The following is a 23983-nucleotide window of genomic DNA, read 5'->3' as shown; positions in this document are numbered from 1 at the left end:
CCTTTCACCCAATTCTGGGTAAGCAGCCACTTCTAAATTGTGATTGTATGGAGAGAAAACTTTAACACCCCCCCCCCCATAGTAGCATCTAGCCTGTCTCATCACCGGTGATCATTTTTGGCCCAGGCTGCAATGTTTTCAGTTTACAAAGCTGAAAACAAGGGTTTGTTTGATGTTGAAGAATGGAGATTTAGAAGAAGGAAAAGATCAAATACGCTGACATAAGGGAAAGGTGATGAGACTGTCTTGTTTTATTGATAAGGTGCTGGATGCAAATGTGCCAGGGTTGTATAGCTCTCGCCTGATTGTATAGTTGCTTCATCCATTAATGACAGAGAAATTTATGTGTGTGCACTGGGTGGAAAACTAACAGGCACAAACAGTAGAATCAAATTCTGGCAGAGGTGTCAATAAAACCACATCCATTTCTCCCCTAATTTTTCTTGTCACAGAAATGTGAACCACAAAGACATGACAAAATGTGAACCGTGAAGGCTTGACAAAATGTCACTCTGTCCCAGTCTGACTGCCAGTCCCGAATTTAACTCGGTATTGTTCAAAATACTATTTTATATTGGATGCCTTTGGAAATACTGAATCGCAGCCAATCCTGTTCAAAACACAATTAACTGCCACTCGTGATTTTTTAATTCCTTTACATTCTACATGGAAATCAAAGGAAAAGTTTGGATTAGGAAGGGGGAGGGAATACAAGTTGCAGTAATAAAAGTGAGGAACCATATGTATGTTGCAGCCTACAATGAGGAGTTTTCAAAACAGTGGTATCTTGGTTTACGAACTTAATCCGTTCCGGAAGTCCATTCTTAAACCAAAGCGTTCTTAAACCAAGGCGTGCTTTCCCATAGCAGCAAGGGACTCAATTTACAAATGGAACACACTCAACAGGAAGCGGAACATGTTCTGCTTCCAAGGCAAAGTTCACAAACCAAAACACCTACTTCCGGGTTTGCAGTGTTCTTGAATCCAAGTTGTTCATGAAATAAGCTGTTCTTAAACCAAGGTACCACTGCAAGTTTACTTAGTGCCGTCTTAACAGTCTATGTTCAACGGGCAACTGCAAAGCAAGTGTATACCTGCTGGTTTGTTTGACACACAGTGTGTGATGTGACCATCTCTTCGACTTCTATCTCTTCCTCCTCCTCCTCCTCCTCCTCCTCCTCCTCCTCCTCCTCCTCCTCACTTGTTTCTGAGCATGAATCGAATGCATCATTGTAATACTCTTCTGCAATGACTGGATCTTCTGGGATCTCTGTAACAAAATAGAAACAATAAATGAACTCAAAAATCATTATCAAAAATTATTTAAAATATCACTTTAAAAAACCCATACAGATGTGTCAAACTCTCTAGTGAGAAATTTATAAAGTAGAAGGAGGAATATATGAGCTTGCATGGAGGTTCTAGCACAGGGGTCTGCAACCTAAGGCTCATGGGCCACAAGCGGCCCACAGCCGTCATTTAACAGGCCCACAAGCTGCCCCTGAACTGTGCCACCCGCTAGGCAAGTCCCTGCGCATTGCGCTAAACTGGCACGGCGACTTGCTTCTGCGGCGCCGGAATTCATGTCTGCACAGATGCCGGAAATCGCTCGCACGCTCGCTTGCAATCCGGTCCACAGAGGGAACTCTGCTGGAGTGAACCGGCCCAGGCGAGGTAAACCTTGCCAACCCCTGTTCTAGCAGCTGTCAAATACCCTGGAACTCTATATGAGATGGCCATCCTCTTCCACAAAGCATGCAACTTCGAGATGGATGTACATGGACATATGCCTAGCCAGCCCTATCAGCCAAATGAACCCTGGTGATCAGCGTGGTGAGATATGTTACAGTCAGCTCACCCTCCTGTTGAGGAGGAATATGAGTTTTTACATCGCACGTGTCCAGTGACATAAATAAAACCCCATGTGGTTGCCATGCAATCATCCTGAAATTATTTCCTTGCAGCAAGACTTTACACAGCAAAGTGTGTTCTGTGCCCTGTGGTGCCTGAAGATCTGTCTTTTCTTTTAGGTATGTTTCTGACCTCTGTCTGCAATCAGACGTGGCATACCCAGCGGAGTGTTGCATTGCAGCTGCTCAGCTTAGCTGGGTGATCCACCTGCACATAGCAAGATCACAGCAAGGATCCCTTCTTCAGGGAAAATGAACGGTAAGAGAAAGTTGCATTATTTTATTACAGCAAACAATGCGTTTTTGGGGAATCATGCACTCAGCATACTCAGGCAACTGCTAAGGGTCCATGAGTGCTCTTGCCTTCACTTGATTGGGTCCATCTTCTCTCTCTCCCCCTGCATTTCCTAGCTTAGTTTTGATTTAGCAGCAGGTGGCTACTAGGCAGTGGCAGAGCTTCAAGCTCCGGCGGGGGTGGAAAGCAGGTGGGGGCGTGGCTGGCACACATCCTGGGGGCATGGCACTCTGCCTGCAGGGGCGTGGTGCCCAGCACAGGGGGAGCAGCCGCGCTGGCACCCCACCGGGATCGTGCCGCCAGGGGCGGTGCGCTCCCCCTGCACACCTGTTCCTCCAGTGCTAGGTAAAGGTAAAGGGACCCCTGACCATTAGGTCCAGTCGTGGCTGACTCTGGGGTTGTGGCGCTCATCTTGCTTTATTGGCCGAGGGAGCCGGTGTACAGCTTCCAGGTCATGTGGCCAGCATGACTAAGCTGCTTCTGGAGAACCAGAGCAGCACACGGAAATGCCGTTTACCTTCCTGCCAGAGTGGTACCTATTTATCTACTTGCACTTTGATGTGCTTTTGAACTGTTAGGTTGGCAGGAGCAGGGAACGGGAGCTCACCCCGTCACGGGGATTCGAACCGCCGACCTTCTGATCGGCAAGTCCTAGGCTCTGTGGTTTAGCCCACAGCGCCACCAGTGCTACTAGGTGGTTAAATGACACCCACCCTTTAAATTCCCCACGTTGTCCTAGAACAACACCATGTTTCCATATTGTGGGAGGTTGTAAATGGGGGGGGGGCGGGGGGGCTCACAGTGATAAATCTGCAGAAGAATTCTGAAGTTACTGGCCCTTTGCTTGGACAGCCCATTCAAGTCTAGAAGCACTCCTGATTGGAACTGCAATGGGGGAAACTAAAAGAGTCCTCCTTAACATTAACTTAATGATAAAAGTGTTGTTCTCATGAAGAAACAATAGTAAATGTACCTAGCACATAATGAATACTGAGGTTTCTGCCCAACACTTTATAGGCTGATTCATTCTGCAAGAATTGAAACTCTGCAGAAAAAGCAATGAAAAATGAAACCTCTAAACGTGGGCTTGCCAAGTTTCCAGCTGCCTTTCCTAGGTAGCATCATCTTTTATATCTACTGCAGTTTCCCCTTTGTGAGTTAAACAGTCGTTGAAAAATAGTTTTAATTTGCTCCATCCCCGGAGCTCATTAATTAGTGCATTAATGCAGCATTCTAAATTTCGCCTGCATTTATGCGGCACTGAGTGACATTGCAATCGTAAGCATGCTTACTCAGAAGTAAGACCTGCTGGGCCTTACTCCCTAGTCAGTGTGTTCAGGATTGCAGCCTCAGTTCATTTATTTTAAAGAAACAAAGCACAATGGAATAAGGTGACCACATGAGGACAGAGTTTTGCTACAAGTTAGCAAGTTAATAATGGACAGAAAAGGGAAGAACAATATTTTTCTTGCAATTTTTTTTTGCATTTACAGGTTCTCTGTATTCTGTTTCCTTGAATAAAGGGTCAACTTTACTGAGTTTCTGTGCGGACTTGCAGCTGAACCAGCCCTGACATGTGCTGATGGTGCTGTAACATACACATAATTGCATTCATCTCTGGGAATTATGGTATGTTTTCACCTGTCTTGCACCTACCAACCGTGGTAGTGCACAACTTGAAATTCAAACCCAAAAGAAACACCCCTTTGGACAAGAAAGGACTTTAGAGCTGGATGATGGGAGCATATAATTTCACAAAACCTAAGAATGAAACAATGAAGATGTTCATCAGAGAAAAGGGTGCTTCGTCAAGTAATGTAGTTACACAGTTCACAGTAATTTAAGTTTACTTGTGTTTAAGCATGAATGAGGTTAACATTACATGACAGCTGACTTCATAGTTCGTGTAGTCTCATAGCAATCAATGAGTGGTCTAACAACAGTAAGAGATTGACATGAATAAATCCTGAATATGTGCCCAAACAGCTGTCTTAGGGCACACTGTCTGCTGAATAGTGACAGGGCATATTTCAGATTCCAAGCCAAATAAGAACTTCTGGGAGAAATTACTCTTGATTCAGAATACTGTATAGCTGAGCATTATGACCAGGACAAATATACTAACAAATCAGATAATTACAAACTTCAGCAATTTCAATATTCAAAATGTAATTGTTACCATCTCTGGACATATCTTTAAATCACATAAAAATCAAGGTTTATGAGTTGCTCCAGCTACTAATGAAGTAATGAGGCCATGCCCACGCCATTTATGCAGCAGTCTTCCACTTATTTTGGGGTCAAACATTCAGCTGTGTCTGTGAATTGGCAAAATCAACAAATTATAAGAAAGCTAATTGCCAATAAAGAATAAATTATGCCACAACGTGCACAGTTACCCCTATTGTGTTCATCCCATTATTTGTTTCAGTAACACAAAGATTTATGATTAAAGTCTCTAGGTAAAGCTAAGAAAATGTGATCAAGTAGTGTCACCCTGGGGAAGTATTATTAATTTCCTTATCTACTATAGCTTTCCAAAGCAGAAGTAAACAAGTTATGAGTGCTGCTTTTCCTAAAACAATAAGAGAGGCACATAAGAAATAGAGCAGAAGACTACATATATAAGTTTTTTATCTTCAGAAGTGCTTAAGGGGGAAGGAAAGAGAACATTCTAAAGAGAACAATGATGGCAAAGGGCACTTGGCGATCACCTGTGTAAACGTTCTTTTATGCATGGCACAACAGTTACTTGAAAAGTTGCCCTCTAAGAAGCACAGGATCCAGCAGCTACCTAGCAAAAGCTGTGCATGCATACCCTTAAAAACCAACTTGAACATAAGCGTAAAGGTAAAGGGACCCCTGACCGTTAGGTCCAGTCGCGGATGACTCTGTGGTTGCAGTGCTCATCTTGCTTTACTGGCTGAGGGAGCCGGCGTTTGTCTGCAGACAGCTTTTGGGCATGACAAAGCCGCTTCTGGCGAACCAGAGCAGTAAACGGAAACTCCATTTACCTTCCCGCAAGAGCAGTACCTATTTATCTACTTGCACTTTGATGTGCTTTCGAACTGCTATGGCAGGAGCAGAGACCAAGCAACGGGAGCTCACCCCGTCGCGGGGATTCGAACCGCCGACCACCTGATCGGCAAGCCCTAGGCTCTGTGGTTTAGACCACAGCACCACCTGTACATAAGCGTAGGCTTTCTAAATCCTATGCTTACTTTGGGGATCTGCTCAGTTCTTCAAACAGACAAAGGAAATGGCAGGATTCTGACTGCTAATTGTTGTAATGAGAATGATTTTGAAGAAGTTGCTTGCCCACCCATAACTCGCCACACAGTTCTTTTGGATTGGGTTGAAATGGGAAGACTATTTGAATAACAGACTTCTGGAAGGGTAGCAATGTTGGTCTGATGCAGCAAAATACGAGTGTCTTATGACATTTAAGTTTGGCTTATCATAACATGCAAATCAGGCCTATTTGTTTTGTTCAATACCTACTATTCTAGTTACTGGTGAAGGCTACTACTCCTAATTTTCAGACATAAAATGATTTCAGATGTCTTAAGACCATTTCCCCGAAATAAAATAAATTGATAAATAATGAAATTGTGGCTAGGAATGCACCGTTAGTATATTTATAATAACATATGATAATACAGTTAACAGAGTCTCGATTGTTTCCTTATGTCTGCCTCCAAATGCATTTATTCAGAAGGGAATCCATATAAATGAGCAACAATCCTTCCTTTCAAATTGAATATACTGAGTTTCTAGTCTTAAAAATGATGCTACTCTGCAATATTACCAAGGAAATGTTACATGAGATGCTTTGAATGGACTGTGCAAAGGCTACCCGCTAATAATTACACTAATGAGAAGTCATTTGTCTTCTTTCAGTTAAGAGTTCCTGGAAGAGTCGCCATGAATAGGAGTGTTGTACCTGGATAAACAGAATCTAGCCAGCATTTGCTGAATTGTACAGTGAATGAGTTCAAATTAGAGAATGGAATTCATTCAATGCACGTCATGTTCATTATGAGTTTTGCAACCCCTCCGACTAAAGCAGTGGGACAGTTTTCAAAATCTGGCACCAAGTATGTGAAATACTGTCTGTGTCTGCATGTTGACTTTTAAACTGAATGATGTCTTTCTGAATTGTTTACAGATGGCATACGTTAGGCATCACTAACGAATGTGATGTTCTTTTAAATATTGATCTGACCAAACCTGGTGACCTTCAATACCAATGGGAGGAAAGCTCAGCAATTACCAATGATGGAACCATCACGGCATCACGGAGGCATAATCCAAACTTCAGAACGCAGCACACCAAAAGGAGAGGTAATTAGAGGAAAGGCGAGTCAGGGACAGGACCATGGACACTAACACTATGCGGCTGAGGACACCTCGGACTCCCCCCCCCCCGAAGTATGTGAGGACAGGGCTGAGCCCCCCCCCCAATCTTGGGGAGCCTCACAGCCTCCTCTCAACATGTGTGACATCACATGTGTGACACACATGTGATCCCCCACACACATGATGAGCCCTCCCAGTGTCGGGCAAAACTCAGTGCCCCTGGACAGGAGCAAGAAAATGAGACAGGCAGATTAGATGACAAATAGCTGAGCAGCTTCTTGATCTTCACTTGGAACAGCAAAAGGAGACTCTGGGAATTTAGAAGACAAGGTGAAGTATTATTACTATGGGGGGGGGGGAGATTCAATCAGTTCATATTTAAAGGCAAACCCTACCTCAGAGCTTTTCAAACTTTTCTTGTTGGTGACACACTTTTTAGACATGCCTCATTTCGTGACACAGTAACTCAGTTTTACTAGCAAACCAGAAGTTATTTTTTTTAAAAAAAAACAATTTATTGGGTTTTACAATAGAAATAAACATAATAAACAATATAACATTTGTCTTAACATAGTTTCACATTTTCTTTGGACTTCCTCACATCTCCCGCTCCCACTTTCATCGTTATAACATTTTGTCAGCAATTTATCATCTTATTTAGATTCTTATATCCCTTCTATGTTTCATAATCTTATAGTTCTCGAAAGGAGTTAAATTTTCACAGTCTTACTTATTTTCTTAAAAACCTCTAAATTTAGTGGTGCTCAGTTATTTTGGTCTAGCATCTTATTTAGCATTCACTCAAATTACAATGTTTTTGTAAATAATTCTTAAATTTCTTCCAGTCCTCCTCAATCCTCTCTTCTCCCAGGTCACGAATTCTGCCGGTCATTTCAGCCAGTTCCATGTAGTCTATCAGTTGCATCTGCCATTCTTCCAGTGTGGGTAGATCTTGAGTTTTCCAGTGTTTTGCGAGAAGTATCCTTGCTGCTGTTGTTGCATACATAAAAAATGTCTGGTCCTTCTTTACCACCCCTTGGCCGACAATACCCAAAAGGAAAGCCTCTGGTTTCTTAGTGAAGGTATATTTAAATACCTTTTTCAATTCATTATAAATCATTTCCCAGAACGCCTTCACTTTAGGGCAAGTCCACCAGAGGTGGAAGAACGTTCCCTCACACTCTTTACATTTCCAACACTTATTATCAGACAGGTGGTAAATTTTTGCAAGTTTGACTGGGGTCATATACCATCTATAAATCATTTTCATTACATTTTCTTTCAGAGCGTTACATGCAGTAAATTTCAATCCATTACTCCACAACCTTTCCCAGTCCTCAAACATAATATTTTACCCAATGTCCTGTGCCCTCCTTATCATAGCCGATTTAACCGTTTCATCTTGTGTATTCCATTTCAACAACAAGTTATACATCCTTGAAAGTACCTTAATCTTTGGTTCTAACAATTCTGTTTCTAGTTTCGATTTCTCCACCTGGAACCCTAGTTTCTTATCATTTTTAAAAACTTCTTTAATCTGAGCGTAATGTAACCAATCTCGCACTTTGTCTTTCATTTTCTCCAAACTCTGCAATTTCCAATTATCTCCATCCTTTTCTAGTATTTCCCAATATTTTGGCCATTTAGCCTCCATATTGGGTCTTTTTCGGGCCTTAGCTTCCAGAGGTGAAAGCCACCTTGGTGTTTTATTTTCCAGCAAGTCTTTATATTTTGTCCAGACATTAAACAGTGATTTTCTGACAATATGGTTCTTAAAGGCCTTATTTGCTTTAACCTTGTCATACCATAAATATGCATGCCATCCAAAAGTATTGTTAAACCCTTCCAGATCTAACACATCAGTGTCTTCAAGAAGTAGCCAGTCTTTTAGCCAGCAGAACGCTGCGGCTTCATAATACAACTTTAGGTCTGGCAGGGCAAAGCCCCCTCTTTGTTTTGCGTCAGTTAGTATCTTAAACTTAATTCTGGGCTTTTTGCCCTGCCAGACAAACTTAGAAATATCTCTCTGCCACTTCTGAAAGCACTCCTTTTTGTCCAAAACCTGAAGTGTTTGAAATAAAAACAACATCCTTGGCAATACATTCATCTTGATAGCAGCAATTCGGCCTAACAAAGAAAGTTTCAATTTTGACCAACTATCTAAGTCTCTCTTAATTTCTGTCCAGCATTTTTCATAGTTGTCCTTAAATAGACTTAGATTTTTTGCTGTTATGTTTACCCCTAGGTATTTTACTTTCTTAACCACATTAAGTTCCGTCTCATTCTGAAACCGTTCTGACTCTGTATCAGTCAAATTTTTTCCCAAGACCTTAGTTTTCTGTTTATTTAATTTAAACCCAGCCACCCGACCAAAGTCATTAATCAGTTGTAATACTCTTTTCGTGCTAGGCTCTGGCTTCTGCAGGGTCAAAACCAGGTCATCTGCAAAAGCTTTTAATTTGTATTGTTTCTGTCCGACCTGAATTCCTTCCACCAACCGATCCCCTCTAATCATGTTCAATAGCACTTCCAGAACCGAAATAAATAACAAAGGGGAGATAGGGCAACCTTGTCGTGTCCCTTTTTCAATTTTGAACTCTTCTGTAACCACATTATTAACTATCAATTTAGCTTTCTGTTCTGAATATATCGCCTCAATCCCATTCTCAAAACCCCGTCCCACTCCCATCTCTTTTAAATTTCCCATCATAAATTTCCAGGAGATATTGTCAAAGGCCTTCTCCGCATCTATAAAAATTAAAACTGCTTTTGTATTTATATCTGTTTGCAAAAGTTCCAAAATGTCAATAACGTTCCTTGTATTAGCAAACGGGAGAAAGCCGGCCTGGTCCTTATGAATTACTTCATTTAAAACTTTTTTAAATCTACTTGCCAAAATGTCTGCAAATATTTTGTAATCCACATTTAGAAGGGAGATGGGACGATAGTTCTTAAGTTGTGTCTTTTCAGCTTCCGACTTTGATATTAATGTGATGAACGCTTCCTTCCACGACTCCGGTGCCCTCTTCCCCTCCATAATTTCATTGCTGACCTCCATCAAAGGTTGTATCAAATAGTCTTTTAATGTCTTATAGTACTTTGAAGTCAGCCCATCTGGCCCTGGAGATTTGCCGAGTTGCATGTTCTGAATGGCTTGTTCAATCTCCTGTCGTGTTATTTTAGAATTCAGGATTGTCCTATTTTCTTGTGACAATTTAGATAGTCCATTTTTTGCCAAAAATTGTTTAATCTCAACTTCGTCTTGCGGCCCTTGAGTGTATAGTTTTTTGAAGTATCTCTGGAAACACTTTCTAATGTCCACTGGATTCTGAATGTTTTTTCCATCAACCTCTAAGTTTGTAACCGTATTTAATCTTTGTCTTCTCTTCAACTGCCAAGCTAGCAGTTTTCCACATTTATTCGCCGACTCAAACGTTTTTTGTTTCATTAATTTAACCTTCCATTCAATTTCCTGATTTATCAGTTTAGAATATTGTGTTTGATAAAGTTTAATTTCTCTCAGAGTTGGCTGTGACTTCGGATTCACTCTTAATTTCTTCTCTAATTCTTTTATTTTATCCAAGATCTTATCTTTTTTCTCATTTTGTGTTCTTTTCTTTACTGCATTCTGTTGTATCAAGAATCCCCTCATTACAGCTTTGCTTGCGTCCCAGACGATTCTTTTTTCCACCGTAGTATTCATATTTATCTCAAAGTAATCCTTCAAAACTTTTTGGGCCTTCTTAATAATTTCCTGATCTCTGAACAAATTGTCATTCATCTTCCATCTAAAGGATCCGGTTGGAAGTAATATCATATCCATCTTTACTGCATTATGGTCGGAACAGGTCTTTGGGCAGATTTCCACTTTTCTGACCTTAGGTGCCAGGCCTCTAGAAATCCATATTTGGTCGATTCTTGTCCAGGTCAGTTGGGCTTCAGAAAAGAATGTTCCCTCTCTTCCTAGTGGGTTCTTTGTCCTCTAAACATCAATCAAATCCATATTGTCTATCATTTCAAAAAAAGTTTTAGGTAGTCTGCCGTCTTTTGTAACATTTTGACTTTGTGACTTGTCCATGTTAGTTGATACGACCCCATTCATATCTCCCATCATTATGATGTTGTTGTGGTCCAGATAATCCAGCATTGTCTCCTGCAGCTTCTTGTAAAATTCCGATTTCCCTTCATTAGGTGCATAGATTCCTAATATCAACAGTTTCTCTCCTTGATATTGTATCTCAATAGCCAAAATTCTTCCATGTTCATCTTTAAATAAGAATTTGGGTGACAGGCTCTCTTTTGCATATATCACCACGCCTCTCTTCTTGACTTTATCCGACGATACAAATTCCTGGCCCAATCTTTTATTTATTAACACTTTTCTGTGGAGCCTCGTCACATGTGTTTCTTGTAGACAGATAATGTCCAATTGTTCTTTTTTTAATATGTGAAATATTTTCTTCCTTTTTTCCGGAATGTTACAACCATTAATATTCCAACTCAGCAATTGCAGAGACATCCTGAATTAATCTGGTTATTTCTCCAGGGGTGGTATCTTCTCTGAATCTTCAGGTTCCCCAGGTGCTGGTGTTGATGCTGGCGTTGCCCCAGGCCCAGAGGGTAATTCAATTCCTTTTTGAAGGTCCTCTCCGTGTGTAGCCAAAAATTTGTCTCTCTCTTCCAATGTTCTAATTTTAACCTTTCTCCCTCTAAAGGTAAAAGATATTCCTTGGGGGAATTCCCACCTGAATGGAATTGCGTTGCTCCTTAGTAGTTTAGCAAGTTCAGAGTAGGCGGCTCTAAGATCCAGCAGTTGTCTTGGAATATCTTTATAAATTTCAATTCTTCTGTCCAAAACCTCCAGTGACTTTCCGTAGTGTAGGCCCAAAATCTTGTCCCTTTCCTCCTTTGATCTCAATGTTATCAAACAGTCTCTGGGCCTCTCCTTCTTTGTGAATCTTCCAAGTCTGAAAGCTGACACAATTTTAAAGTCCTTTTCTTCCAAATTCCAGAACTTGGAGAATTCTTTGGTCAAAAACTCAGTTAGATTTCCTTCTTCTGCCTCTTGTAATGATCTAATCCTCAAATTATTCTCACGATTTCGCAGTTCTATCATAGAAAGATAAATCTGATGTTCCCCAACTTGTTTAGTGAGTGGTCTAACCTCTTGCTCTAAATTTTCCAATTTTTGTCTGGTATCCTCAGCCAATTTCCGATTTTCTGCTGAGGCCTCCGTTAACTGTCCAATTGCTTGTGTATTCTGTACCACTTGTATAGTTAATTTATTTAGACATTCTGTATTTTTGTCAATCTTTGCTGATTGCACATCTACTTTCTTGTCCAAAGCTTCCAATTTTTCAAAGATTTTGTCTAGAACAGAAACAGATGCTCCTGAGGCCATATCTTCCAATTGTAACTGCTCTGCTTCACCCTCTCCCTCTTTTGCCTGTGACAAGGCAACTTCTTCAACTTCTACTTCTGAGGGCAAAGTAGGTACAGATGATCTGCGTGTCTGCGAGGCTGAGGTTAGAGTTGTTAAAGTTGTTTGTCTAACTCTCCCTCTTTTTCTTGTGCCACTCATTCCAACGTTATCTATCAGTCAAGGTCACACTGAGTTATTCCCATGGGAATAGAAAGGCCCAGAGCAAGCAAACAACAAGGGAATCGAAAGTAAATGTACATGTAAAGTCACTGTTTTAATCCAATCCTCTAGAGGGAGCTTAAAATGTCTTTCAGAGTCTAATTTAATATCCAAGAACCTTCAGATACAAATGTTTAGCAGAGTTTATAAATGGTCACTTTGTTACAGACAGTGCTTATTTGTCTCCAAAAAGAATGTTTCAAATTTAAAAGGTCTCAATACCCTCAGATTGTTGCAAGTTCCAATATACAATATCCAAATCTGCAGTACTGACAGCTCAATCTCTCAATGCTCAGGCAGCTCCGGACCCTGGGTTTCACCTTCTAATTGTAATCCAATAAAAGGAGGAAAGTCAAGTGCAAGTAATAATTCCAAATCTTTAACTTAGAGTCTTTACTTTAGGTTGCAAGTTCAGTAGATGCTTAGATCTGTAAAGTTTAAAATCTCTTTCTTTCAGCCTCCACTCCTCCAACTAGTTGCTTTTTTCAAGTTCAATGGCTGCGGAAGACGGACTTCCTGTTTCCACGTCTCTCCGCTTTCAGCCAAGTTCAAGCAAATTAAGATTTTTCATTTAAAGTCTCTAATTTCAAGTGATTCAGTCTTTACTCACGAATAAGTTGCTTTTCGTCCGAATCCGAATTTTGACAGGAAAAGGGATCAGCGCTCACCGGCAGCAGCAGCGCGGCTTCGCTCCGCAGACTGTGAAACAGCTCTCAGCGCCGCAACCCCCCTCCACGCTCCGGAGCCCCTTACGGGGTTCCTTTAGCGTTTGGAGGGTCGCTTAAGGCGCCCACCGAGCCTCAAGACCCCAGGCTCTTGCTGCCTGTGGTTTTCCGGAGTGGGTCTCCGCTTCGCCGTAGCGGACGACCCGTTGTCTGTGGAGCCTCCTCTCCCGTTCAGAAGAGGACCGCCATTGCCGTTTGCGCCGCCCCCGGAAGTCTAGCAAACCAGAAGTTAAATTAGCGTCTTTCCTGCCCTGGGAGGAGCATTCACACAACATACCTACAAACTGCAGTCGACACACTAATGTGTCGCAACACACAGTTTGGAAAACTCTGCCCTACCTAATTAACACTTCCTGAAACAATGCATGAACTGAAACACATTCATCCTTTGAAATTCCCACTGCTCCAAATCTTGCATAGTCCTCCAAACAAATAATGTGTATGAAACTGCATTTATTAGGAGAGATTATGCATAAAAATGTGTACATTGGTGAAAACAGCAACATACCAAATGCATTATACTGGGGAAAACTAGAGAGATGATAGCTTTTTCAGACAGTTTAAGGTAGTAGCTCATGATGTGTTCCCTCACATCCCTGTTGCTTCTAGCAAACTGGTTTTACAAGCAGTTTAGAAATGGGCAACCCTTGTCTCCAGTGGCAAGAGGGGAGGCAAGGAACCAGGTGTGTATATCATGGGAAACAGCACCTCTTTCAGACTTCCAACTATCTTCAAAACCTTTGTCTGTCTTCTGTCCTATGTTTGCAACTTCTCCCAAGAATGGTAGACAGAGCTGGTCTTGGAATACCGGTAGTGCCATTTTATGACTAGCTATCTCAATGGGAAAGGAAGTAAGAAACTGAATCATTTACACAAAGATCAACTGTGCTGGAATGTTTTTATTGCACCTGCTTTCATGGGAATGATTTTTCAAAAGCACTATCATGAAAATAAACGAAGAGGGCCATGGGGCTTGACTGCTCTAGTTTAAATAAATATGAATATCGGTTTCACCAATCAACAGTGTCAGAAGTTAAGCACAGTCAATCAGCAAATGTTTTAGAAAAAATTACAATAAGAGCTTCTGAAAACAATGTTTTTGTTATACCCAAGCTTTTGCATTCCATTCTTCACAGACTGACCGTATTAGTCGAACAAGCATCTCTCAATAGAGTATTGCAGGTCAAAAGGAGAAGCAGCAGTAAAGTGTATATTAAACAATTTCATTTCATAGTTTCTCATCCTTGGAATTATGAGAAACTGCCTTTCCCCCTATTTCAGCAACACTGGAGCTTCACCTGAATTACTGGCTGATCTACAGGAATAAAAGTTGATAACAGCACAATCCCATGCTTGCCCTACACAGACCTACTGTGTTCCTGCTGCGGCTTCTTTCCAGGAGACTGTATAACTGTTTATATTTCTATAAACTCACTTCTGACCTCTGTGCGACATTTATAGTAAACCTGGACTTTCAAACAGCAGGGTTCAGGTTATATAATTTTGACTGGATAGATAATTCGAAGTAACCTTATTGAAGGTTGATTTGGGTCCGTGTGGAGGTGAGGTGTGCATTAAGCAAAGAATCTGTTTGGGGAAGATTTGGGTGAGAATCAGTTAAAGTGTGATTTATGCTGATTTGAGGTTGCTGGATATCAAGTGTGGACAGTACTATACTGCAATTGACAAGAGATTTGGGTGTATACGACATGAACTGGATGGGATGGAGAAGGAGAATCTGTGTGTGATGGAGGGGCAGAAGTAATGCTGAATGCTGGAAAACACTTATTTTGGCTTTAACATGTAGATAAGCAAAAGCTTTTAGCAACAAATTGTAGGTAGGGCAGAGAGTCCCATCTACATACAGTGTAGCGATCCCAGGAAATCCCTGACAGTAAGAACCAGGGTTTTCCTCTGCCGGGCAAAATTTGCATATAATTGTCTAATTAACAATATGCAAAATTATTTAAATTAGTTTTCTGTGGGCCTGTACACATAACCTTTTAAATACCTAGCAAAATGCCCCAGCTGAGCTGAAACTTTTTTGACTGAAATCCACAGTGAAACATTCATACAAAATTAGCATTGGAAATATGGAAATGATATATGCAATTATTGTAATGTGCTTGGCTATTTTGGTCTTATAATAAACTCAGAGGCTTGTCAGATGCAACATATTGCAATGTATTTATTAAGGAAATGAATTTTGAATGTTGTAACCGGTAGAGTATAAAGCAGTAACAGAAGAGAAAAGTGGGATGAGAGTTTAAGGTACTAAAGCTCAGTGACTGACAAAGGGAAGAGATGGAACTTCTTTAAAAGTTGAAAAGAAATGAGATGAAATGAAAAACAATGATCTGGCAAAGAACCTGGCAGAATTCCTAAAAGCTTGTGAAAGGAAGCAAGTATATTTATGCAGTGCTGAAATGGTGAGGGGGAAGGTGGGCCTTAATGAAATCCACAAGGCGAATCCCCAACTCACCTCAATTTTAGAATCATGGATGCCCTACAGCCTTCTAATAATTGCAGGTAATGTGACTGATATATGATATATGAGTCGTGCCCCCTCTGTTCCCACTATAGTTTGAACATTGCATTTATGTAAATATCTGCAAGCATGGTTAAATCCTGATTCTGGTCCGCCACAGACTTGCCCCCATGGGGATTTCTGGCACCCAGTCTGCCCCTGCTGACTTTGTACTTTCCTGTGTGTGATCTTTTGGCAGAAGACCTTATCCAATGGGAATAAACACCTTAGTCCAGCACATGAACTTGTGGGATTTCCTCTAGAGAGAAACCACCCCAGTATCAACCACAGAAAATAGGGGACTCATCCCTTCACAGACCACATGAGAGATGGGCGAGACAGCAGGATTAGGTTATCTGGGCCCGTCAGACCATGGATATAGTACATGGCTCCGCCTTAGGGCAAGTCATTGTGGGGTCTCAAATTTCATTGGCACTTGCCTTCCATTCTACATTTTAGTTGTGGCGCCTCTGAGGCCCAGTGTGACCAAACTGGAAAGGAAAAAGGTCACCAATCTCACAAAGTGACACAGAACAAACACTGGAAACGCTACAGATGAGTTTTGTTGTTGTTTTTTTCCAGAGAAGAAAGACCCAACTGTCACCAACAGCAGGCAGGGTTGGTCTGGAAAGAGGGATGACTTCTCCCCCTGAAAAGAAGGCCGAAGACTTCAGAGGACATGGCCTGATCCTTGCAGAAAGAGGCACCATCCCTATCAGGAATGCCCTCCAGCAGAATCTGGTAAATAAAGATTATACATGGACTATCTGTATTTGCACGCACAGCTCATAAATATATTTTTAATTGCCCCTCTCGTTTACAATGTCTTTTCAGCTGTGAAATTGATATGAATATAAACCAGCCCATTGCGCAAAACGTAAGAGTACATAGTTTTATATTTTCATCGCAAAATCCATTTTCCCCCACTGAGTCATTGTGTTGAAAAACTGAAGTGATTAGATACTGTCTGATTAGTCCAGAACGTCAACCTAGCAGATTATTTCATTTTCAGTTATTACTACCAGCAGAGCAGCACATAATCAAGTGCAATGCTAATATAGTCATATCTACTAACCCCCCTCCCCAATTATTTCATTTTCATCCTCCTAAAGATACAGATTCAATGTCAAAAGAAATATAGCCTCCAGTACGTTACTTTTACTGGTCCTGAATGGGGTAACTGTGCCCCTGAAGGACCAGGTGCGCAGCTTGGGAGTCATTTTGGACTCACAGCTGTCCATGGAGGTGCAGGTTAATTCTGTGTCCAGGGTGGCTGTCTACCAGCTCCACCTGGTACGCAGGCTGAGACCCTACCTGCCTGCAGATTGTCTTGCCAGAGTGGTGCATGCTCTAGTTATCTCCCGCTTGGACTACTGCAGTGCGCTCTGCGTGGGGCTACCTTTGAAGGTGACCCAGAAACTGCAATTAATCCAGAATGCGGCAGCCAGACTGGTGACTGGCCGCTGGGACCATATAACACCGGTCCTGAGAGATCCGCATTGGCTCCCAGTACGCTTCCGAGCACAATTCAAAGTGTTGGTGCTGACCTTTAAAGCCCTAAACGGCCTCGGCCCAGGATACCTGAAGGAGTGTCTCCACCCCCATCGTTCAGCCCGGACACTGAGGTCCAGCACCGAGGGCCTTCTAGCAGTTCCCTTGCTGCGAGAAATTAGGTTACAGGGAACCAGGCAGAGGACCTTCTCAGTAGTGGCACCCGCCCTGTGGAACGCCCTCCCTTCAGATGTGAAGGAAATAAGCAGCTATCTTCTCTATAAAAGACATCTGAAGGCAGCCCTGTTTAGGGAAGTTTTTAATATTTAATGCTGTATTGTTTTTAACACTTGATTGGAAGCCGCCCAGAGTGGCTGGGGAAACTCAGCCAGATGGGAGGGGTATAAATAATATATTATTATTATTATTATTATTATTATTATTATTATTATTATGTGCTGCCCCACCTCAGGCAGCAAAACGCCTTCAGGCCAGCCAGTTTCAAACAGTTACCTCACAGTGAACAGCTAAGGGCCTTATTTCAGACATTTCTAGACACCTCAAGGTTTTCTTCGCCCCCCAAATGGGTCCTTTCCTGAGCATGGTGGCCACTGCTGAAAGAAAACCAGCCATGCTTTGTCATAACTAACTTCCTGCTCTCTCATGCCTGCGAAGGATGCTTCCAGAGAACTAAAAGCTCATTTTGCTTTCTTTTTAAGTGAGTTCCGAACTCTTTGCTGAGCCAGGATGCTGCCTTTCTGCACAGAGCTACCGGAGAAAAACGGAAAGAAATGACAGCATGTCAAGGTGAGCTGGCAGTCGCAAAGCAGTCTTGCTTAGCAATAGATAGCTGAGCAGCTGGATTCTGCAGTCATGCTTTGCCTCAGTTTCAGTCTCAGGAGCCTCAGATTGTTCAGCAGTTCTCTCCGTTCTTATGTGAAAAGAATAAATCTCCATAATTATTCTGGGTGGTGCAGTAAGGAATGAAACCATCCACAGCTAATATATTTTTTTTTTTTTTAAATAATATTTATTAAGATTTTCAAAAAAAAGAAAATACAGAAAGCAATAATTAAAATACGTTCATAGCCTTATTTTCATAAAACCACTTTCTGGGACTCCCCCCTTCCCCCACCCCTACCATATTCCTTTTTCATATTGTTGGCTCCACAAGCTCTCAGTTCTGAATAAAAACTTAATTTGTTTAAACCATTATTCGAATTTAAAATTTCTACACTCCACATCAATACCCTTAATAAAACACAGAAAATTTCTTTCCCAGGGCCCACCCCATTTTCATTCCACAATTTCCCTTTTTTTAATAATAGAAACACCCCACATAATAAAAATATCAGAAATAAGAAAGAAAAAGTATAAAAGATGAGACAAAGCCAGTTCAAAAAAAAGAAGTTGACAAGCCTTTGGATTTCAGTTCTCCCCCCCTGTCCCCGGTTTAATTTCCCCCTGACCACCAAACCATATTATCCGCCTGGAATTCTTACAATCCATGAATCACCTATTTCCCCCAACTCCTTGCTGGTTTTTTTTTTCTTTTTTTCCCTTTCATAATTATTTTTAGAACACTTAACTTCAGATCTTTAATAAAGCTCCCCCCATTGTTCTTTCCAAGTTATAGTCCAGTTTCCTCTTGTTCCGCTGCTGAAACGTTCTAATTCAGAAGCTTAGTGAGTCTGCAGGGATTATTGTTATTCAGGAACAAAAACTTGCGTTCAGTCCCTTCCTTTCTTCAATAGAAAATTCTATTGTCTCCTTTAGCTGAACACCCTGTAGACAAAATATTATTTCCGTTTTGCAGCTTTCCCAGAAGATAACCAGTCCTGTAAAATTCCAATGGTGTTTTTTTCACTTACGACCATCTTTGTAATGTCCCGAAACTCCTCTAGGGGGATTGTTATAGCTTTGTCTTCTTTAGTCCAAAAGTCCGATTGTTATCCATATTTTCGCCATTTTGTATCCAAGTTTTAACGAGTTGTAGCAAATTGTAACAAATTTAGCCAGCAAAGTTCTCATAATAAAATCCTCTCTGCTTTCCGACTTTGACAGCTACTTTGACAGCTGTCAAAATCTCCGACTCTTTTCACCAGGCTCTCTCTTCAATCACCCCGGTTCCCAGGGGGGGGGGTTACGTTTCTTCTCCCTCAATTCATCCTCCAGCACAGTTCTTATAATTCCCCATCGTGGAATTCTTAGTGATTATCAGCAATACAAATCTTTTTGGACCTTGGTTTCCCCGTCCTTGTCTTGAAAGGTTTACAATAGGGGGGGGGACTGACTTCCTTTTTGGATCCCCCCCCGCTCGTATCCAATTCAAAAAGAAATTCTTTTTTTCCTCCTTTTAAACCCAGTTTCCAAATTACTCACGGGTTGTTGTCTAAAAGTCCGAATTTTCAATAGAAGAAGTCAGCGCTCTCCGCCGGATGGCATGCGGCTGCGCTCGGCAGGGATAGCAGAGGACTCAAAGCACCACGCTTCTCCCCGGCACCCGATCCGTAGCCTTTAAAAAGGCTCCTTCACGAGTCGGGAGGGCGCTAGCGGTGCCAGCCGAGTCTCCATGTCCACGACCCTCGTGGCCGTGGTTTTTAAGGGTCCCCGCATCGCCGGTGCGGTAGGACCCAGCCCCTGCCGAGCAGGCTCCCTCCGGAGCTCGGAGGGAGTCCGCCATTCGGCGATGGCGCCAACCCGGAAGTCCATCCACAGCTAATATGAACCTGCTTCTTCATTTTTTAAACATTCAGATTTTCCATGAGCATATATTAATCTTGTGAATGAACTTTATTGCACATAACCAAAGGCCTTTGCAAAAAAAAAAAAAATCTCTCATCTTCTCCGTATAGACAGCCTTATCTCTTTAATAGAATATAATGTGAATTTACGGTATCCATAAAATCCATCATAATTAAAATTCGTATCTTCAGTATAATACACCAATACATTAAAAATTAGCACCATCCGTTCAGTTTATTCTACACCAGTATTTCAGATAAAGCAAATCTTCCCTTGAGTTAATTAACATTTAATTTTCCTCCCATTCAGCCCTGTCCTTAACAATATCACCCTTTATGTTAGGGCTAACACTTGCCAGAAAGTCTCTTTCTTGTAACTGGGCCCTCTCAGTCTCTACTTTGTTCGGTCCTCTGCCTAGGAGACTGCTCCACCACTGCAGTCTTTTTGCTGGGAAGATGGTTTCACAGTCAAGTATTTTGTTCCATGCCTCTCTTTTCAAGGCTGCTGCTACGCAACTGGTGCCTGGAGGAGCAAGACCTCTCCTTCAGCTTAGCTGGATCTCCTTGCTTCTCAGCCATGCTTGTTGTTTTTCTCTAGGATTAGTCAGGACACTTTCTGAGAAGCAGAAGCCAGTGGCATTCCATTATAAAATCTTTTTTTGTCCCTTCTAATTTTGAACCCTACTAGAAGGGTTCTATGAATCCCAGGGTGATGAGTGGACTTCACTCAAGGACAATCTATGGATAACCTGAAGAGATCTGTATTTTACACATGTGTTCATGGAAGTATCATTCTGGGGATTTACTGGAGATGACTGTGCAGCTCTTGCAATGGACATAATTAGTAACAGTACTGCTGTGCCTATTTGGGAGAAATTAGTAAGACCCAACAAATGCCGATCTGAATGAATAAAAAGTGTTTATTCACAAAAAATTGTGGCTATGATATGCAGATAGGTGTAGATATGCCTTTTGTAGGAGAGTGCTTGGGAACAAGACAGAATGCTATGGAGGGTGAAATGCAAATGACAGGGGTGTGGATTAATGTAAGGGTTAGGCAGTGAGATTAGAGAGCCATCGATAAACACCCAGGAAACTGGTTTTTAGGCCCAAGTGATAACAATGTGCATGAAGGGAGATTAGTTCAGTTCAAATATACATTTTATTCCTTTAGCAAAACTCACAAATTAGTCATACAGCTTTGTTTTAAATCTCCTTTTATTTAAATCTCCTTGTTTGACAGATGCACATTTTCAAGGGAAAAGTTAAAGATCAGCATTATAATTTTAAACTTAAGAACAAGCACTTAGAAGTCATGTATTTGTTGATTAACTACCCAGCTCAGCTTGGGGTGATGGACCTGGGGAGGAACAAGGATACCGGATACTGGGTTGAAGCCTGAACGCAATGTGACTAATGTGAGTAACACACCACTCTGAACTGCCCATTAATTCTGTATCTTTCAAGCACTGATCACAATGATAAATGAAAACCCTCGCAGGGAGTTTTAAGACCTCTGTGTTGATGTCTCTAGACCATGCAGCTAAACTTTCAAATACACCGGGAGATGAGTGGAAAAACAAGAAGCCTATTAGTCCTATATAGTATAACTTGATAAAACAGATACAGGTGGTGAACATTTTAGGCTTGTCCAATTGATGCACGATAGTTGATGTGCAGGTCCTTTTGGACCTGGATGATGGCAGAACGGGGGCGGAGCAGAGCAAGACGGGGTATAACTGGGCAGGGCACACTTTGCATGCCCCACCAACGCACACAGGAGGCCAAGAAGGGAACCCTGCGTGAAATGGTCACCACCTTATGTAAGAGCGACCAATTTGCCCTGCTGTTCTGATTCCACTCTTATATACTCCTTCTCTTATGTTCTAAACAGTCACAATTTCCATTCCATATCCATCTCTTTTGTTTCCTGATTTTCATTTCTCTCTCTCTCCTGCCTGGACATAGTATCTAGAATGCAACTTCCTCCCACACAGATTTTCTCTCTTGATACTGTAAAAGAACAAGCTGGCTGGCGATGCTTGGCTTAAAGTGTCACACGTATTTGCCTTCTCTTTAAAGATAGTGAGTCCAGCAGCTTTTAAAGTCCTACTAGTCAATATTAAGCTTTACGTGTATGCATTAAGGAGTCTGTATGTGTGTGTGTGTGTGTGTGTAGGGTAGAGAGGTGCCCACAGATAGAGAATACACTATGTATTCCTGATGCATTGCTTTTCCTAGGCAGGTACAGCCCAATGAATATATTATATTCCACGCAAATGAGCAATGGAAGTTTCTATCTGCTCTAGAAAAAAGCTACCTGATTAACATTTTAAGCCATGCTTGTTTTTAATATGCTGTAATGGGGGTCACCAACCCAGCACCCACAAAAGGCTTTCATGGAGCTTTTATTTCAAAAAAACAACAACAGTAAGTCTCTAGTCCTCCTACAAAAAAAGTTTGAAGCAAAATGTGCCAGTACCCTTTAAGTTTCATACTGATCTGCACGGCCCACAATCAGCACTACTGAGATCAAGTATCATGTACCTCTTGCCATCCCAGAACTATTTACATTATCTTATTAATTGTGTGCGCATTTATGTGAGATTTATATCTTACATTTTGATTAAATGAGGTCCATGATGATTTACAACAAATTAAAATCCAAAATTAAAGCAGCCTCTGTTCCTCTGGCTGGTGGCAGAAACCAATATCCTTCCTAGGGATGCTCCAGAATTTGGTATGGCTCACATGTACAAGTGATCCAACCTGATTCACACTTCCCAGACTCATACTCAGATCAGAACACACCTTTCCCAATTTTGTGACACAGTTCAAAAAATGTATAAAAATGCACATAAAAATGTATCTTGGAACAAAAGCAAAAAACAATGAGGCGGAGAAGAAAAATTCAGAGATCAAATTAAGAAACGGAAGAGGTAGCACATCTGAATTTTGAGTTAGTGGTCTCTGCTGCTGTTAATGGCAGACTTCTTATCCATTTCTTCAGTTAAGAAACTGTCATTTAATGAAGCATTTTCTTTTGACTTAATCTAAGTAGTACCAACCATGTTAACATCCTGGGTGTTACACCACGCAGTTATTTACTGAATCAACAGCTCATGGAAATTCAATTAAAATATCAGATCTTTTGAGAAAATACCCATCGTGGCTGCAGAGTACATTGCTGCGCATTGTGCCAACAGTAAAAATAAAAATATAGAGCATGGTTATAAAAGCACAGCCCTGAATCCAACAGCTTCTCAGCCTTGACAGGTAGGTATTTTAGCTATTCATTTTCTCTTACTGGGAAACAGCTGCTTTTGGAACACAGATGCCCAGCTTCTGCAGGAGCTGAAGGCTAATACCTGTCACATGGATCAAGAAATGCAGCTTCAAAATAAAGGGATTTATTCTGTTTGTTGTTCAGTTATATCTTGCAGATTTTAGGTGGCTTAAACTAAAATATCAATAGCATTATAAAGCTATTAGATGAACCCAATATTAAAATCACAGTTAATCATCTCTACACAGACTAAAATAAACAATGAAATCCTCAGTACAAAGAGCATGTAATCAAGAGAAATGAATAAAACTATATGAATTTAAACCAGCCAACCTAATCCTTACAATTCTGCTGTAATAATACAAAAATGTGTTACATTTTATTCAGAAACCCCACGGGCTGATACTGAAGCTTACTTCAAATCTTAAAATTTACCTGCATGGAAAACTTTTCCAGGTAAGAGAACTACAGTCTGAAGTGACCCTGTCACACACATAAGTAGACTTTTATAAAGAGAGAGGATGCTCAAGCATGCAGCTCCTTAAATGATGGAATGTTGTTCAAGTTAAGTGCTTTAATACAGTTAATGTAAATTGTGACTGATTCATAAACATTATCATGCAACTTTCTTCTGGTTTACTTGTATACTGTTTAACTAGGAACATGCCACAACCTTGATGAAGCCATGCAAAACTTCTCCTATGCTTTACAGTTTGGTCCAAACCAAAGAAGTTCTGGCAATATAAGCATTAGATACTTAACGCACTGGTAAATTTTCCTAGGCTGTCTCCTCTGAACAGTTGCAATTTCTGTCATATTGATCTCTTATGGACTCTCTTAAATGGAGGATGCAAAGGTAACATATATCATTGTACAGAGAAAATGCATACAGTTTGTGATCACTTTAAAATCAAGTTTTTATTTCCCAACCTTTTAAAAGACTAAACAGACTCCCCGCCCCTGACCGAAACATCTTATGTCTCATCTAGCTTTAACTAGATGAGG

General features: G+C 41.2%; 1 protein-coding gene and 1 long non-coding RNA gene across 8 annotated transcripts in view; one reads left to right on the top strand and one right to left on the bottom strand.

Moving 5' to 3' along the window:
- Positions 1 to 23983, bottom strand: part of NEK11 (NIMA related kinase 11) — an 83957-nt gene that overhangs the window by 15805 nt on the left and 44169 nt on the right. For all 5 annotated transcript variants that reach the window (XM_080974787.1, XM_080974789.1, XM_080974785.1 and 2 more), the window contains exon 13: positions 1095 to 1270. In XM_080974787.1, coding sequence (XP_080830913.1) covers positions 1095 to 1270 — 176 coding nt within the window. The remainder of the gene's footprint in view (positions 1 to 1094; positions 1271 to 23983) is intronic.
- Positions 6376 to 23962, top strand: LOC308459555. 3 transcript variants are annotated; one of them, XR_013978137.1, is made up of 6 exons: positions 6376 to 6549; positions 16040 to 16198; positions 16292 to 16334; positions 17668 to 17755; positions 20936 to 21110; positions 22839 to 23962. It is a non-coding gene; the product is annotated as an uncharacterized lncRNA (long non-coding RNA). The 3 variants fall into 3 exon arrangements; XR_013978135.1 differs by lacking the exon at positions 16292 to 16334 and having other exon boundaries at positions 21033 to 21110; XR_013978136.1 differs by lacking the exon at positions 16292 to 16334.

The sequence above is a fragment of the Podarcis pityusensis genome (assembly GCF_964106645.2).
Source record: "Podarcis pityusensis genome assembly, chromosome: 12".
NCBI classification, from domain to species: domain Eukaryota; kingdom Metazoa; phylum Chordata; class Lepidosauria; order Squamata; family Lacertidae; genus Podarcis; species Podarcis pityusensis.
Note: the sequence above shows the minus strand (reverse complement) of the source record. Positions and strands in the feature narration are given on the sequence as shown.